Source organism: Cnephaeus nilssonii, assembly GCF_951640355.1.
Source record: "Cnephaeus nilssonii genome assembly, chromosome: 1".
Taxonomy (NCBI): Eukaryota; Metazoa; Chordata; class Mammalia; order Chiroptera; family Vespertilionidae; genus Cnephaeus; species Cnephaeus nilssonii.
In genome coordinates this window covers 75,666,044-75,685,114 of record NC_137072.1, presented here as the reverse complement: position 1 = coordinate 75,685,114, position 19,071 = coordinate 75,666,044, and the positions used below count along the sequence as shown (strand labels likewise).

Here is a 19,071-nt window from a genome sequence, read left to right as displayed (position 1 = left end):
CTTACCAGTAAGCCAATCATTCCTATTCAATTTTTTTTAATTAAAAATATTTTTATTTACTGATCAGCATGGCTAAGTGGTTGAGCCTTGACCCATTAACTAGGAGTTCACCATTTGATTCTGAGTCAGGGCTCATGCCCGGGTTGCTGGCTCGATCCTCAGTGTGGGGTGTGCAAGAAGCAGCCGAACAATGATTCTCTATCATTATTGATGTTTCTATCTCTCTCTCACTCTCCCTTCCTTTCTGAAATCAATAAAAATATATTTAAACAATATACACAAAAAACATATGTTGTATGATTCTGTTATTATGAAATGTCCAGAAAGACTAATCTATAGAGACAGAAAGTTGATCAATGATTGCTTGGGTGAGGGAGATGGGAAGTGACTGCTAAGGCATATATGTCTTTTTGGGATGACAAAAATGCCCTAAGTTTATATTATGGTGATAGTTTCATAGCTTTGTAAGAATACTACATATATTTGAATTATGTAATTTTAACATGTGAATTTTATGGTATATAAATACTATTTAATAAAATCTGTTTAAATGATTATAATAAAATGAGGTTTTCAGTGTAAAGATACTTATAGCTTCAGAAATTATAGGTATTGAATTTATTTAGGTAAAGAATTTATGATTTGTCTTCTAGTTCATCACTCGTCCTTTTATGTATTTTATAATATTTTAAAAAATGTGTCCGTATAATTACCTACATAACTTTATATTATTGGAGGAGAAAATTGTTGCACTAGATGGCTCCCCATTAAATACATGTGGTTAAAATACAACTTTGAAGTAAATTTGTGGTCGGAAAGAAAAGTAGATTAAGTTGGGTTAAACTCATGTTAATGATGTCAAAATGAGCCTCTTAAAAATGAGATGAAACTAAGATATACTATTAACAAAATAATATACCTTATGTATAAATACTATCTATAAAAAACATGTGATACTTACGAAGGGTCATTAATGACAGTCTTCAATGCATTGAGCAAATCTGTACTTGAAATAGTGTTGAAGTCCAATCTGACAGCTGCTCCCTTGGTCTTCATGTGAGCAATGTTATCAGGTTGATCCGCAAACATAGGAAGGCCCACCATAGGGATCCCATGGTAGATCGCCTCATAGATGCCATTGGTTCCACCATGGGTTATAAAGGCTTTGGTTTTTGGATGGCCTAGAATTGGGTGAATTTCAGCAAGTTATGAATTATAAATCTTGGAAATAAAATGAGAGTTGCGCAATATAGGCACTGACAGAGATAATGTATTTAGTAACAGATTGGTCTACACTTCAGACTGTATTAAAATTTCTTTCAGAACTCATAGGAAGAGGCACCTAAGTTTGCTGGAGAGACTGTGAAGGCTTACATAGGAGATAGGTGTGTTTCTTTTGAATTGAAATGAATACAGGTTGCCAGTGGACAAATGGAAAGAGAATACTCTGATTTAAAAAGTGTATGCAGCTTGCCTTGAAAGATGGCGACCGGCAGGAAGGTAGGGAGAGAGAGAGTGTGAGTGAGGAACCCATAGAGGTGAGTGTAGAGGTGTGTGGTGTGTGTGTGTGTGTATGAGATAGGGTCAGTTAGATTCTGCAGGTCTTCCAAGGGGCTCCCGAACAGGGCAGCCCTAGACGGCGGAGCCCCGCGCACAAAGCGGACACTTCTCGGCGGCTGGTGCGGATGCAGAGACCACGCCATCTTGGGAAACAGAGCTGCCCGAGACTCGGATCCTGGCTTCTGACACAAACCAGGACCCTGCAGCCACTGGGGACAGAGAACTGCTATCACAGCTTCAGACAAACAAACAAGAATCCAGACTTCCCGGCAGATTTCCGTGAGTCAAAGAGCCTACCCCCCTCCTCGCAGGCGCTGATAGCGCCATAGTAACTGATAGACCCGCCCCTCCCCCAAGCTGCTGAGCGCCCACAGGCGTGCGGAAAGCGCCATAGTAACTGATAGACGCGCCCCTCGCCCAAGCTGCTCACAGGCGCGCGCACAGACAGCGTCATAGTAACTGATAGACCCGCCCCTGGCCCAAGCTGCCTAGGTTTGCGCAGGGACGCGCTCCCTCTTAGGGAACTTGGCGCGCGCTCGCGCACGGGACAGAAGCAGCTCCCCGTCGGGGAAATCTGTCAGTGCGCACAGAGGGCTCCCCTTCGGGGAATTTGGGGGAATTTGGCTCGCGGGGCACAGCTCCCCCTTCGGAGATTCTTAAAAGCGTGCATAGAGGGGCTTCCCTTTGGGGAATTTGGCGCGCAGGACGGACTCCGCCCCCCTTCTGGGACTTTGGGAGAGTGCACTGAGCCGGCTCACCTTCAGGTTTCTAAGAATGTGCGCTCTAGCCGGTTTGGCTCAGTAGAGAGAGCACACACAGGACGCAGCCCCACTTCAGGGAATTTGGCACGCCGGACACAGCTGCCTGGGATCCCTGACTCACAGCGCATTCACACTAAGAGCCAGCGACCCCAATTGTTGGTGCGTGCACACACAGGGACCCTGATTCTCAACGAGAAACCGCACAAGGCAACAGAGACTTTGACACTTGAGTCTTGGTGCAGACACAGGGAAACTCTGACTCCTGGCACATGCTAAGGATCTCATTCTCGGCACATACCAACAGTGTGGTGCAGACAGGGCCCCTGATTCTAAATGTGCACACGAGACCACACGGAACACTGGGGACACTGACCCTGGGCAAGTCTGGTTCCCGCCAACCAAAGGCAGCCACACGTCCTAGTGTCAGAGCACTTCAGTGAAACTAGGGTGGAGCGAAGTCCCCACAGCACACGACCCAGGTCCACGCAAACGGAAGCTTGAGCTTTCTGGTAATAGCCAGAATGGGGAAACGAAATAACTCACAGAGGAAAGAAAATGTGGAGTCGCCAAGAAAGGAAATTAGTGAAAATGAAGCTTGCAACATGACCGAAAAGGAGTTCAGAGTAATGGTCATGGAATTTATACATCGGATGGATGAGAAAATCAACAACTTATGCAAGAATCAGGAAGAAATGAAAAGTGATATAGCTACAATCAAAAACACCATGGAAAGTTTCAACAGTAGATTACAAGAAGCAGAGGACCGAATTAGTGAGTTAGAAGATCAGGTACAGAAACAAGCTCAAGCTGAACAGCAATTGGAGAAAAAAATTAAAAAGCAGGAGGAAAGCCTAAGGGAGCTTCGGGACAACATGAAACGAAGTAACATGCGTATAATAGGGCTGCCAGAAGGACAAGAAGAGCAGCAGGGATTAGAAAATCTATTTGAAGAAATAATGACAGAAAACTTCCCGGATATGGGAAAGATAAAAGTTACGCAAGTAAAGAGAGTCCCAAGCAGGATCAACCCCAAAAGACCCACACCAAGACATGTCATAATTTCAATGGCAAATATAAATGATAAAGAGAGAATCCTAAAGGCGGCAAGAGAGAGACAGAGAGTTACCTACAAAGGAACACCCATCAGATTGTCAAATGATTACTCATCAGAAACACAACAAGCTAGAAGTGAATGGAAGGAGGTATACAAAGTGTTGCAAAGCAAAGGCTGAATCCAAGAATACTATATCCAGCAAGACTATCAATCAAAATTGAAGGGGAAATCAGGAGCTTTGCAGACAAAAAAAGCCTCAGGGAGTTTATCACCACCAAACCAGCAATGCAAGAATTGCTAAAGGGAATACTGTAAAAAGAAGAAATAAACAGGTAAGAAGGAATACAGACACAAAAATAGATATGACTGCAAACAAATACCTTTCAGTAATAACTTTAAATGTAAACGGACTAAATGCTCCAATCAAAAGACATCGAGTAGCTGAATGGATAAAAAAACACGACCCATATATATGCTGTCTACAAGAGACCCACCTCAGAACAAGAGACTCACACAGATTGAAAGTGAAGGGATGGAAAAATATCTTTCAGGCAAATGGAAATGAAAAAAAAGCTGGGGTAGCAATACTTATATCTGACAAAATAGACCTCAAAGTAAATGCCATAACAAGAGATAAGGAAGGCCACTTCATAATACTAAAGGGAGAAATCCAACAAGAAGAAATAATTCTGGTAAACATATACGCTCCCAATATAGGAGCACCCAAATACATAAAAAAACTCCTGGAGGATATCAAGGGAGAGATTAATAGCAACACAATCATAGTAGGAGACTTTAATACCCCACTATCACCACTGGACAAATCCTCTAAACAAAAAATCAGCAAAGAAACAGCAATCCTAAATGACTCACTAGACCAGATGGAATTAATTGACATCTTCAGAACATTTCACCCCAAAGCCACAGAATATACATTCTTCTCAAGTGCACATGGGTCATTTTCAAAGATAGACCATATGCTGGGTCACAGGCAAAGTCTCTTCAAATTCAAGAAGATAGAAATTATATCAAGCATCATCTCAGATCACAGTGGCATAAAACTGGAAATCAACTACAATAAAAACAATCCAAAGAAATCAAACACATGGAGACTAAACAGCATGCTATTAAACAAGGACTGGGTCACCAGAGAGATCAAGGAAGAAATAAAAAACATCATGGCAACAAATGACAATGAAAACACAACAATCCAAAATCTATGGGACACAGCGAAAGCAGTCTTGAGAGGGAAGTTCATAGCTCTACAGGCCTATTGCAAAAAACAAGAAACAATGGTAATAAATTACTTAACCCTACAACTCAAAGAGCTAGAAAAAGAGCAGCAAGAAAAGCCCAGTGTAACCAGAAGGAAGGAAATAACAAAGATCAGAGCGGAGATAAATGACATAGAGACCAAAGAAACAATACATAAGATCAACAAAACCAAGAGCTGGTTCTTTGAAAGGATAAACAAGATTGATGGACCTCTAGCCAGGCTCACCAAGAAGCAAAGAGAGAGGACCCAAATAAACAAAATCAGAAATGAAAGAGGTGAAATAACAACAGACCCCGCTGAGATACAAAGGATTGTTACAAAATACTACGAACAACTCTATTCCAACAAACTGGACAATCTGGAGGAAATGGACATATTCCTAGAAAAATATAACCTTCCAAAAATCAATCAAGAAGAATCTAAACAGCTCAATAGGCCAGTAACTATGGACGAAATTGAAGCAGTCATCAAAAAGCTTCCAGCAAACAAAAGCCCGGGGCCAGATGGCTTCACAGGAGAGTTTTACCAAACATTCAAGGAAGAACTAAAACCTATCCTCCTCAGACTATTCCAAAAAATTCAAGTGGAAGGAACACTTCCAAGCTCCTTCTATGAAGCCAGCATCACCCTAATACCAAAACCAGATAAAGACAACACAATAAAAGAGAATTACAGACCAATATCCCTCATGAACATAGATGCCAAAATCCTCAACAAAATTCTAGCAAATCGGCTCCAGCAGTACATCAGAAAGATCATACACCATGACCAAGTAGGATTTATCCCAGGAATGCAAGGATGGTACAATATCCGCAAATCAATAAACGTGATACATCACATAAACAAATTGAAAGATAAAAATCACATAGTCATATCAATTGATGCAGAAAAAGCATTTGACAAAATCCAACACCCTTTCTTGATAAAAGCTCTCAACAAGGTGGGAATAGATGGCTCATACCTCAACATAATAAAAGCTATATATGATAAACCCACAGCAAACATCATACTCAATGGACAAAAACTAAAGACATTTCCCCTAAGAACAGGAACAAGACAGGGATGCCCACTCTCACCACTCCTGTTTGACATAGTACTGGAAGTATTAGCCATTGCAATTAGACAAGAAGAAGAAATAAAAGGCATCCAGATTGGAAAAGAACAAGTAAAGCTGTCTTTATTTGCAGACGACATGATACTGTACATAAAAAATCCGAAAGACTCCGTCAAAAAACTCATAGACTTAATAAATGAATTCGGCAATGTAGCAGGATACAAAATTAACGCCAAGAAATCTATGGCCTTTCTATACACCAATAGTGAACTTACAGACAGAGAGACTAAAAAGGCAATCCCATTTACCATCGCACCAAAAAAATTAAGATACCTAGGAATAAACTTAACTAAGGAGGTAAAAGACCTATACACGGAAAACTACAGGACACTGAAAAAAGAGATAGAGGAAGACGTAAACAGATGGAAGAACATACCATGTTCATGGATTGGTAGAATCAACATCATTAAAATGTCCATACTACCCAAAGCAATCTATAGATTCAATGCACTCCCCATTAAAATACCAACGGCATATTTCACAGACCTTGAAAGAACTCTCCAAAAATTCATCTGGAATAAAAAAAGACCCCGAATAGCCACAGCAATCCTGAGAAAGAAGAATAAAGTAGGAGGGATCTCAATACCAGATTTCAAGCTGTATTACAAAGCCACTGTTCTCAAAACAGCCTGGTACTGGCACAAGAACAGACATATAGATCAATGGAACAGAATAGAGAATCCAGATATTGACCCAAACCACTATGCTCAATTAATATTTGACAAAGGAGGCATGAACATACAATGGAATAAAGACAGTCTCTTCAATAAATGGTGTTGGGAAAATTGGACAGATACATGCAAAAAAATGAAGCTTGATCACCAACTTACGCCATACACAAAAATAAACTCAAAATGGATACAGGACTTAAACATAAGACGGGAAACCATAAAAATACTAGAGCAATCCACAGGCAGCAAAATGTCAGACATATGCCAAAAGAAATTCTTCACTGACACTGCCCCTAGGGCAATGGAAGCTAAAGAGAAAATTAACAAATGGGACTACATCAAAATAAAAAGCTTTTTCACAGCAAAAGAAACCATCAACAAAACAACAAGAAGGCCCACTGCATGGGAGAACATATTTGCAAATGGCATCACTGATAAAGGTTTAATCTCCAACATCTACAGGCAGCTTATACAACTTAATAAAAGGAAGATAAATGATCCAATAAAAAAATGGGCAACAGACCTAAATAGAATCTTTTCAAAAGAAGACAGAAGGAAGGCCAAGAGACACATGAAAACATGCTCAACGTCACTAATTATCCGAGAGATGCAAATCAAAACAACAATGCGGTACCATCTCACACCTGTCAGAATGGCTATCATCAACAAATCAACAAACGACAAGTGTTGGCGAGGATGCGGAGAAAAAGGAACCCTCGTGCACTGCTGGTGGGATTGCAGACTGGTGCAGCCACTGTGGAGAACAGTATGGAGTTTCCTCAAAAAACTGAAAATGGAACTCCCATTTGACCCAGTAATCCCACTCCTGGGAATATATCCGAAGAAACTAGAAACACCAATTAGAAAGGATATATGCACCCCTATGTTCATAGCAGCACAATTCACCATAGCTAAGATTTGGAAACAGCCTAGGTGCCCGTCAGCAGATGACTGGATCAGAAAACTGTGGTACATCTACACAATGGAATACTATGCTGCCATAAAAAAGAAGGAATTCTCATCATTTGCAGCAACCTGGGAGGAATTGGAGAACATTATGTTAAGTGAAATAAGTCAGTCAATGAAAGAAAAATACCACATGATCTCACTCATTTATGGATAATAAAGAACATTATAAACTTGAACAAAAAGATAGATACAGAGACAGTAAAGCATCAAACAGACTGTCAAATTACAAGGGGAAGGTTAGGGAGAGGTGGGGGAGATAAGAGATCAACCGAAGGACTTGTATGCATGCATATAAGCATAACCAATGGATGCAAAACTCTGGGGGGTGGGGGCATATATGGGAGTGGGGTGTGGGGAGGGCAATGGTAAGATATGTACACATATAATACCTTAATAAAAAATTGAAAAAAAAATAAATAAAAAGTGTATGCAAAAAATAAAAAAGTGGTGGTGCATGTTGAAATATATTCTCTTAAAAAAATAGTGAAGTCAGAGTGTAATATGTAGATGTCAAGGCAGCAGACAATGGGATGGTGGTGGCACTAGAATCAGAGGAAGAAAAACTACACATTATAATGAAATATGTTATTACTTCAGAAAGAGATATTAATTTTTCCCCAATGAATAATGGGGAGTCACTGATAATAAAAGAATAGCTGATATTTTTCAGCGGCACCTATACACCCTTATCTTGGATTAAACGATTGGTGTAAGGAGAGTATTAGGAGGCAGAGTGACAATCGGGAAAGGGTTGAGATATTCTCTCAGAGAGGAATTACACATGAAATAAAGATCTTTTGTTTGTGGCCATAAGGAACATGCCTGTGTAACATAAGATGCCAACTGTTATAGCTTATCCTTTCCCCCTAGGACTGGGAAATAAATATTGGGAAGTTTATTTTTATTTTTGAGGTTTTCAATAAGAAATGTCCAATACATTTCTATCCTAGTGAACTGTTTTATCATTCTGGTTAACTTGATTCTGATTTCAGGATTTTCCAGAATCTTACCAAGAAGGTCATTCTGGGGGATCCATTTATAGAGCCGAGTATTTGGCCCTAAGGTATCTGGTTTTTTGCCATCATATCTCCATATAACCTGTTAGGGTCAAGAAAGTAATGTGTCACTTGAATCAAGCTGCAGAGTTATATCATGTTAGAAATCTAAATTAGTTGAGACATCTAGTTAAACCCCTGACATATTACAGGTAAGGGAATGAAGACAAGACATGTTGATAATGAGAACCAATAAAACACTGCTATAAGAGGCATAGGCACTCATATTTTGGGTTACTTATTTTTATGTTCAGTCAGGTATGAATGCAATCAGGATGTTTCACACTTTGGGGTTAGATAGATGAGATTATCAATGACCAATTCAAGCATATAAAAATTTTTAGGTAGTCATATAATTGTAGTGCAAAACATAGCAAATTAATAGTCTACACATTTATTTTATTTATTATTCTAGCTCTCATCATCTAGATTTAATGTTAACCTGTTTATTTATTTTTGAATTATGGAGAAGTGCTTTACTTATATTCACTAATTTCATAAATTGTCTTAGAGTTTTACATCATTTGCTTTACAAAGTCAATGTAATCAGCTATTTATGAAAATTAAATCATTCTCATATTTAAGTTTATTAATAATAATAAATAATGTCTGCTTAATGAGTATGTTTAGCATCTTTCATTTTTCTACTTATTAATCACCACTTCCAAGTGGCAATTTTTACCCAAGTCCAGTATTATCATTCTAGCTAGGGTTGAAAATTTTCTTAAAATGTAGAAAAGAAAAGCCATGGGCACTTTATAAATAATAGTTTATCTGTTGAAAAGATCACATATGATTATGATGGTAAAGTTAATTCATCTGACTGTAAAAATTTCAAAACATGCTATAATTCACTGACAGCATTAATTAATATGCTTAATTAATTATAAATAGGCAAGCAATTTATAAGTCCACCAGTGAACTGCATTCTAGTTTATAAGTGGTTAATATCTTTTTGCTATGTGAGTGTTAAAGTTACTTCAAGTTCTCAGCAAATTTGCATGGGTGATAAGGAGGAAGCTACATTAGTTAGAGAACTAAAAGTAGTTCACAATTATCCAGAGACTTCAAGTATATTATGTATTAGAATAATTCACTACTATAATTTATGGAGAAGGAAGAGCAACTGAAACTGTTCCATGCTAGGCTTGCTTCTGGTTGACTCTTTTTTATCTCCTCTTTCTCCTCCTTGTATTTCATCAAAAGTTGTTGTTGTTGTTGTTGTTGTTATTATTATTATTATTATTATTATTATTATTATTATTATTATATAGGGTGTAATATCACAGGAAGGTCATGGTATCCTGCCACCTGTGAGGAGTAAGCCCAAGTTGCTGTTGGATGTGTTATACACAGAGGAGCCATTATTCAGGCACTTTGCTCTCTCCACATCCACCAGAAGTTATTATTCTGTTGGGTTGTTTTGGGGCCACATATTATAAAACACTGGGTCATCTTGAGGGCTGGACCCACCTCCACCCTTTCTCTTATATCTTCCTCCTTCAGAATTTAGCAGGGCCCAGCCCACTAGGGAGGTTCTCTTTCCTTTATTACAGGCTGTTTTTTCTCTTTCTCTAAATCATTGTGGCTGGCTTAGGTACCTGGATGCAGCTTGGTGAGCCCTGAATATCCTTACTCTGAATATCACCTTGCAACACTGTATAGGCGTAATTTAAAATCCAGGGAAAGTAGGAGAGGCCTGGATTACCTGGCAAGTCTAAATTGTATGATGCCTTTCAGACTGTTATCATTCCCCATTTAATGTTAAAATTTAAGTCCATTCTGAGAACATTGGTAATGTGTACAGTACTCTAGGAATCCTGCAAGGAAATGAAGCAAATGAAAGGATAGGATTTGATGATATCTGTTCCTGCCCTATAATACTATTATCAAACCAAACTTCACATTGTCATTTCAAAATATATTCCTTTGTGACCAGAATATTAATGCCAAAGTTATTGTCTATCAAAAATACCCTCTATACTACTTTAGCACCTGACATGTGTATTTTGTTTTTCAAATTGTTATCTGAGATAATTGAAGCTATCCTAATACTTTACCTTCCATGTAGACATTTCTTAATCAGACCCTTTACAGAGTTTAACACTCTCATTAGTTTTCTGCTCTAAGGGAGTTTATCTAACCTTTTGAGGAACCTGGGCAAGGGCTGCTGCAATCACATTGGCTCTTTCTTCTGTCATGTTAGTGACCATCGACCCCAGGGAAAACACCACAATACCATTTTCTCCAGCGCTCTGGGCAAACTCTTCCATTTCCTGGGAAGGAAGAATTTTTTTTCCATTACAAAAGACAGTAGCATAGTGAACACTATTGAAAGGATTGTTATAAACAGCCCAAGAGAAAATTAAGTATTATAAGGAATTATTAGTGTAATTCTTGTTACTTTAAATTGTGTTAAAATACATATAATATACTTACCATATTAACCATTTCTAAGTGTACAGTTCAGTAGTATAAGTATATATTCTTATTGTTGTATAATCCATCTCCTGAACTTTTTCATCATGTAAATTTTTACTGTATATTTCTTAAGCTGTAATTCTCCATTTCCCATTTTAACAGTCCCTGGCAACTATCATTCTTCTTTCTGTGTCTATGCATTTGAGTAGTCTAAATCCCTTACATAAGTGGAATCATGCAGTATTTGTCTTTTTGTCTGTGGCCTATTTAAGCAAAATGTCCTTAAGATTCATCTATGTTATAGCAGGTGTTAGAATTTCCTTCAATTTTAAGGCTTAGTAATGTTCATCTGCAGATAACCTGAGCCACCAGAAAGACAACAAGTGGGCCGTAGAGCAAATTAATCCTGAAATATTGCAGGAGGTAAAAATCACAAAACTGATACTTTCATTTTTTTCAGGGACATCATGAGAAGGCAGGGTTCTTTGAAAAAGACAATGCTGGGAAAAATAGAAGGCAGCAGGAAGGAGGATGATCAAATATGAGATGGATTGACTCCATAAAAGAAGCCAAGCCATTAGTCTAAAAGAGTTGAGAGGGCTGTTAAAAGTAGAATTTTGTGGAAATCACTCATTCATAAGGTCTTCAGAAGTCAGAGCTGACTCATAGCACATAACACATAATACACCATTTGTGTATTGATTATTGATTTATCTATCAACTAGATGCCCAGTGCACAACATTCATTCATGGGTAGGGTCCCTAGGCCTGGCAGGTGATCAGGGCTGATCAGGGCCTTTCAACTGCCTGTCGGGCCTTCCTTCATTCAGCGCTGCCACCTGGGGGTCAGCACACATCATAGCGAGCGATCGAACTCTCAGTCAAACTCCGGAGGGGACACTTTACATATTAGACGTTTTTATATATAGATGCCCCTTGGGTTGATTTTTTCTTTTTTTTAAAAATAAAACTTTATTGTTCAGATTATTACAGTTGTTCCTCTTTTTCCCCCATATCTCCCCTCCACCCCATTCCCACCCCACCCTCTGCCCTTACCTCCCTCACTGTCCTCATCCATAGGTGTACGATTTTTGTCCAGTCTTTTCCCGCACTCCCACACCCCTTTCCCCCAGAGAATTGTCAGTCCACTCACTTTCTATGCCCCTGATTCTATTATATTCACCAGTTTATTCTGTTCATCAGAATTTTTATTCACTTGATTTTTAGATTAACTTGTTGATAGATACGTATTTGTTGTTCATAATTTTTATCTTTACCCTTTTCTTCTTCTTCCTCTTCTTAAAGAATACCTTTCAGCAGTTCATATAATACTGGTTTGGCAGTGATGAACTCCTTTAGCTTTTTCTTATCTGTGAAGCTCTTTATCTGACCTTCCATTCTGAATGATAGCTTTGCTGGGTAGAGTAGTCTTGGTTGTAGGTTCTTGCTATTCATCACTTAGAATATTTCTTGCCACTCCCTTCTGGCCTGCATAGTTTCTGTTGAGACATCAGCTGACAATCATATGGGTACTCCCTTGTAAGTAACTAACTGTTTTTCTCTTGCTGCTTTTAATATTCTCTCTTTGTCTTTTGCTCTTGGCATTTTAATTATTATGTGTCTTGGTGTGGTCCTCTCTGGATTCCTTTTGTTTGGGGTTCTCTGCACTTCCTGGACTTGTAAGTCTATTTTTTTTACCAGGTGGGGGAAGTTTTCTGTCATTACTTCTTCAAATAGGTTTTCAATATCTTGCTCTCTCTCTTCTCAACATCCCCATAATTCGGATGTTGGTACGCTTAAAGTTGTCCCAGAGGTTCCTTACACTATCTTCATATTTTTGGATTCTTTTTGCTTTTCCAGTTGGGTGTTTTTTGCTTCTTCGTATTTGAAATCCTTGACTTGATTCTTGGGATCCTCTAGTCTGCTGTTGGATCTCTGTACATTATTCTTTATTTCAGTCAGTGTATGCTTAATTTCTGATTGGTCCTTTTTCATATCCTTGAGGGTCACACTGAATTTATCAGCGGTTTCTAGAAGATTCTTGAGTAACCTTATAACGGTGGTTTTGAACTCTATATCCAGTAGTTTGCTTTCCTCCATTTCTTTCATTTGTGACCTGTTTCTTTGTCTCCGCATTTTGGCTGCTTCCCTGTGTTGACAGAGTGGCTTTGTGTGCTAGGTGTCCTATAGGGCCCAATGGCTCAGCCTCCCCAGTTACCTGAGGTGGACACTCTTGGTGCACCCCTTTGTGGGCTGTGTGCACAGACTTGTTGTAGTTAAGCCTTGATTGTTGTTGGTATCACTGGTAGGAATTGACCTCCAGGCCAATTGACTGTGAAGATCAGCTGTATCTACGATGGGAGAACTTCTGTGCTGGAGACACCCTTATGGGGCAAAACTTGCTTCAGTGGGGCTTTGGTGCTCACTGAGTCTGCCCCTTGAGTGTTTCCCTTATGGATCTGAGGAGTTGTAATCTGGATGGTCCCAATCTGACCACTGGGTACACTGGCTCTTGGATCTTCAAGGAGGTGCAAATTTAGCCTCTGCCTGAGGCCAACCAGCAGGAGCTATGGAGAGATCTGCAGATTCCTCTTCTTTGTTTGGGTTTTGGAGGTGCCCAGATGAGGCCCAGCTGTGAAGCAATGCAAGCTACTGTGGGGCCTTGGGCCTTCTTTTGGTGGCTCTGGGGCTCTCTGATGCAGCTGCAGTTTGTTAGGTAATTTTAGATTTCAAAGGGCCAGGCCGTTCATATGCCAAAGCCTCTGCGCACAGCTTGGATGGGGTGGGGTCTCAAGGAATCAACAGGCTGGAGCAAACAGCTATAGCTAACCCTCAGCCCTGCCCTAAGAGATCCCTGGGTCTCAGTGACCCTCAGTAATCTCTTCAAGAACCTCTGAGAGAAAGGCACCCTCCAGTTCCACCCAAAGCCAGACAGTCCAGTTTCTCCCCGTATGAGTCTGGGTCCCCAGAGTCTCACCTGAAACTGGAGTTCAGAGCAGTCGGGAGCTTATATCTCCCTCCTGATTGAAAAAGACAGCTGAGTACTCAGTTTCCAGCCCTTTCCGTGAGCGCACATGCCTCAGTACCTCTGCAGTTTACTTCCGCACCTCCTCTGAGTCTCAGTGTGCTTTTCTCTTTCCTTCTAGTTGTAGAATTCAGTGTAGAATTTCCACTCAGCCAGCCTTCCTGTGGTTCTGGATGAGGTCCATTTTGTCTTTTAGTTGTAGTTTTGAAGTGGTTGTGCGAGGCAGCAATTTCACGTGTTTAGCTATGCCGCCATCTTGGTTTCTCCTGATTTTATCTTTTGACTCATGTGAATAGTGTTATGAATATGATTTTAATGTCACTGTTTTGAAATATACCCAGAAGTTCTATTGCTAGATCAGATGATAATTGTTTTTATTTTTTGAGGAACCTTCATTCTCTTATTATCAGTGGTTGTTTTGAAGAGACCTAATTCCTTAGTTCCTTCAAATATACAATTGGTGATCTTGAATTCCCTTATTACATATTCTTGTGCAAATGTGTGTGTGTGTGTGTATAAGGAAGAACTGAAGTAGAGCCAGTACACAGTATTGAAGGGGAAATGCTTTTAGAGACTCTTCATTTATAATGTTACTAGAGGCCCGGTGCATGAAATTCATGCAAAAGGGGGGTGTCCCTCAGCCCAACTTGCACCCTCTCCAATCTGGGACCCCTCGAAGGATGTCCGACTGCCCGTTTAGATCCCATCCCTGTGGACCCCATCGCTCTCACAATTCAGGACTGCTGGCTCCCAACTGCTGGCCTGCCTGCCTTCCTGATTGCCCCTAACCACTTCTGCCTGCCAGCCTGATCACCCCCTAACCACTCCCCTGCCAGCCTGATCGATGCCTAACTGCTCCCCTGCCAGCCTGTTTGCCCCCAACTTCCCTCCTTTGCCAGCCTGGTCTCCCCTAACTGCCTTCCCCTGCAGGGTTGACTGTTCCCAACTGCCCTCCCTTGCAGGCCTGGTCCCTCCCAATTGCCCTCCCCTGCTTTCCTGATCGCCCACAACTGCCCTCCCTTGCACGCCTGGTCCCTCCCAACTGCCCTCCCTTGCTGGCCATCTTGTGGTGGCCATCTTGTGTCCACATGGGGACAAGATCTTTGACCACATGGGGGCAGCCATCTTGTATGATGGAGTGATGGTCAATCTGCATATTACTCTTTTATTAGATAGGATTTGTTTCAGGTGTGCAACATAGTAATTTGACATTTATATACTTTACTATGTGATAAGTTTAGTAACCATCTCAGTGCACAAAGTTATGATAAGTATTATTGACTGTATTCCTTATGCTGTACATTAAATTCCTGTGATTCATTTATTTTATAACTAGAAGTATGTACCTGTTATGCCTCTTCCCCTTTTGCCCCATTCCCAATCCCCTCCTCCTCTCCCTCTGGCAATCATCTATATATACAAAAGGCTAATATGCTAAGTGTCCAACAATGCCCGGCTTCCTCTCCCTAGAGACTAGCCTCCTTGTAGTTTCTTCAGCCCAGGAACATGACTTGCTTTATAGCCAGGTGGAAACATTTCATACATGCCTCATCTCATTTGATCCTCACAGAAGTCCTGGAGTAGGTAGATAGGAGACTCGGTGGAATCCTGTTTTCTTTTCATTAGGCGGAAAACAGAGATTTAGAAAGCTTAGAAACTTGACCCAACTGAAAAGAAGTAAGAAATGGTGGGACTTGAAAATGACTTCAGGTTTTCTCACTGTGCAGATTATAGTCAAACACTGCTGCAGTTACATATTTTACCCTTTGTTCTCCCTGCATGATCTACAATAATAATCTGCTTCATGTTGATATTTACTGCTGTGTTGCTGACAATTACCTGAAAGACAAGTTGGGGTGTCTTCACTAGGCTGGAAAAAGTTTAAGTACATCAGAAAGCAGTTGTAATTAAGGAAGTTTATTTTCTCTATATAAAAGGCTAAGTTGAATCACGCATGCCCGATACATATAAAGCTCTTGCTGTGCCAATCGCACTCATGTGTTTCTATCTGTCATTGTTGATCGTGAATTTGGTTGACACTTCTGATATAAAGGGTGAATAATGATATTAAAATATTTCTTCTAATTAATCTCCTTTCAATGTGCACAAATTTGTGCACTAGGCTACTTGTTAATATAATTTGTACCTATAAGTCTGTTTCTGTTTGTTTATTTTTTTATTTTTAGATTATACATTTAAGTAAAATTATATAGTATTTGTCTGTTCTTCCTTATTTATTTAACTTAACATAATACCCTCTAGGTCCTTCCATGTTGTTGCATTTAGCAAGATGTGATCCTTTGATATTGGTGAGTAATTTTTCATGGTGTGTATAGACCACGTGGATTTTACCCATTTATCTATTGATGGACACCAAGGTTGCTTCCATATCTTGGCTATTGTAGTTAATGCTGTAATGAACATGGGAGTGTATATATCTTTTCAAATTATTGTTTTTGTTTACCTCTGGTAAATACCCAGAAGTGGAATTCCTGGGTTGTATACTAGTCTATTTTTAATTTTTTGAGGAATCTCCATACTGTTTTCCATAGTGCCTCCACAAATTTACAAACTTGCTCCATGCACAGGAGTTTCCTTTTCTCTACCTTCTTGACAACACTTTTTATTTGTTGAATGATTTCTGGATATTTACTTTGTTTTCTGCTACTTTACTTACTTCATTTATCAGTTCTAGTAGTTTTTGTGTGGAATCTTTAGGGTTCTCTATATACTAGTACAGTATCATGTCATCTGCAAATGGTGACAGTTATACTTCTTCATCTACACTAATAAAAGATTAAGATGCAAATTGACCGTACCTTCACGACACCCACCACCCAATCAGGAGTGAGTATGCAAATTAACCCAACAAAGATGACAGGTTAATTTGCATATGCAGGCTCTGAGTGGCAGGGGGCATGGCGGGACGCTTGTGTCATTGCCATGGTGATGATGCAGGTGTTCTGCACTGCCCCAGCCACTCTGGGCCCCTGGGCAGCATGGAAAGGTGGAAAGGTGGCTCCGGGCCGGAGCGAAGGCAGTGCCGGCAACCAGGGGAAGGAAGGCCCATTCTTGCATGAATCTTCATGTATTGTTCCTCTAGTTTCCAATATAAATGCCCTTTATTTCTATTTCTTCTGTGATTGCTGTGTCTAGGACTTCCAATACTTAATTGAATAAAGGTGGCAATAGTGGGCATCACTGTGTGGTTGTTTTTATTTTTATCATAGAAGAAAAGCTTTTACCTTTTCACCATTAAATATGATATTAGCTGTGGATTTTATTGGGCAAATATGGTCTTTATTTTGTTGATGTATGTTCTCTCAGTTCCCACTTTGGTGAGAGTGTTTATCAAGAAAGGTGCTGGATTTGTCAAATACTATTTTCTTTTGTATCTTTTGAGAAGATCATATGATTTTTATCATTGGTTTTGCTGATGTTGTCTATCACATTGATTTTTGTGTGTGGATATGGAATTATCCTTGCATTGCTAGAATACATTCCATGTGAGCATGATGTATAATCCTTTAACATATTGTTGAATTCAGTTTTCTAATATTTTGTTGAAAATATTCACATCTATTTTATCAGAGATATTTACTGTCTTGTGATTTTTGGTATTGTCTTTGTCTGGTTTTGGTATCAGGATACTGCTGACTGCTTTCATAGAATGAGTTTGGGAGTGTTATTTCCTTTTCAATATTTCTGGAATAAGTTGAGAAGGATAGGTATTTATTGTTTGGTAGAATTAAATGTTCAGTAGAATTTACTTGTGAAATCATCTGGTCCTGAACTTTTATTTACTGGGAGTTGGTTTTTTTTTAACTACTATTTCAATTTTCTTGCTAGTAATTTATATGTTCAGTTTTTATTCTTCTTCCTGGTTCATTCACTGAAGGTTGTATGTTTCTTGTATAGCTCTTTTTCTGGAGACTTCTTCTATTCTTCCATTTGGGGCCTGTTCCTTTGTCTTCCTATATTTGCTGCCTCTTTGTGTTTGTTTCTGTGTATTAGATCAATTTGCTTTGACTCCCAGTCTTCTGTATTTCCTCATTTGTTTTACTTTCTGTGTTTATTTCTAAGAATAGATGAAACAGCCACCTCTCCTGAACTTGATGGAGTGGGTTTGTGTAGGAACGATCTTTGTGTAGTCTGTGTGTGTTGCATGGCTTCAGCAGGCTGGCTGCAATTGAAGTGGTTGCTTGAGGTACCAGGGGTTCTCTGGCATGCAGGCTAGCCATAGTTGAGGCAAACATGGGACAATTTTCTCAGGGTACTCAGCACTGGGGCACCCTGGTAGGCTGATTGGCTGGATTTGGAGCAGCCAGTGGCATATGGCTGCAGCACTGCCATGCAGTTTGTCTGTCTGAGCCTGGGGTGGCTGTGGGGTGAGTGGCCTAGTGCATGCTATGTTGGCCTTGCAGGTGAGCTACAGCACTTGAATTGAATTCGCCATGCTATCTGTGGAAAGAGGACGTAAACATTGGCACTCACAGGCACCTCCAATCCCAAAGAGTTTCCACTATGCATGGAGAGGCTCCCTGTTTCTCAATCTTCTCTATACAGTCTGTCTCTCATTTGATGTGTAGAAGCTGTTCAGTCAACCCTCAGCTGTTGTCCAGGAGGAAATGCTCTTCATGTAGGTGTATATTCTGAGTGTTCATGGGAAGGTGTCAGTTCAGGGTCTTCCTATGTTGAAATCTTAGACCTTTCTCCCTAAATCACTTCTTACATGCTGGAGAATTACTATAATTCATGAGTCTGGTATTATTGTCCAGAATATCCATGAAATAACCTTAAAGAGTTCTATTTATAATCCATAATTATCCTTAGTTACTTATCTGAGTGTCCATGTTTCTGACATGTTTGTGTATGACACCTTTTGCTCTGAAATCATATTGTAAACTGGAAGTTCTAGTAGAATATGCTACGTGTACCTGGCTGTGAGGGGCCCTCATCATCACCTCGCTGAATCTCCCAGGGAGCACCTGCCCCACAGTGGGAGAGGTACAACTGGGCTCTCTGCACCAAAGATGTGGTCACCCTCTTGAGTAACTCAGTTTGATGTATTTAAAGTTGCTGTGGCGAAGTCATGTTCAGAATTTTTTCAGAATTATTCTGTTGTGGTCCCCGATTTTTTATCAGTTTTCAAATTTTACTACTTT

The 19,071-nt window shown here is 39.8% G+C and overlaps 1 protein-coding gene across 5 annotated transcripts in view; it reads right to left on the bottom strand.

The window, feature by feature from the left end:
- LOC307102429 (UDP-glucuronosyltransferase 2B31-like) overlaps window positions 1-19,071 on the bottom strand; it is a gene marked incomplete at both ends in the record, with an annotated part of 259,955 nt that overhangs the window by 81,278 nt on the left and 159,606 nt on the right. For 3 of the 5 annotated variants that reach the window (XM_079775992.1, XM_079775988.1, XM_079775978.1), the window contains 3 exons: window positions 962-1,181; window positions 8,416-8,503; window positions 10,605-10,736. In XM_079775992.1, the coding sequence (XP_079632118.1) occupies window positions 962-1,181; window positions 8,416-8,503; window positions 10,605-10,736 (440 nt within the window). The remainder of the gene's footprint in view (window positions 1-961; window positions 1,182-8,415; window positions 8,504-10,604; window positions 10,737-19,071) is intronic. The other 2 variants (XM_079775993.1, XM_079775977.1) reach the window with 2 other exon arrangements.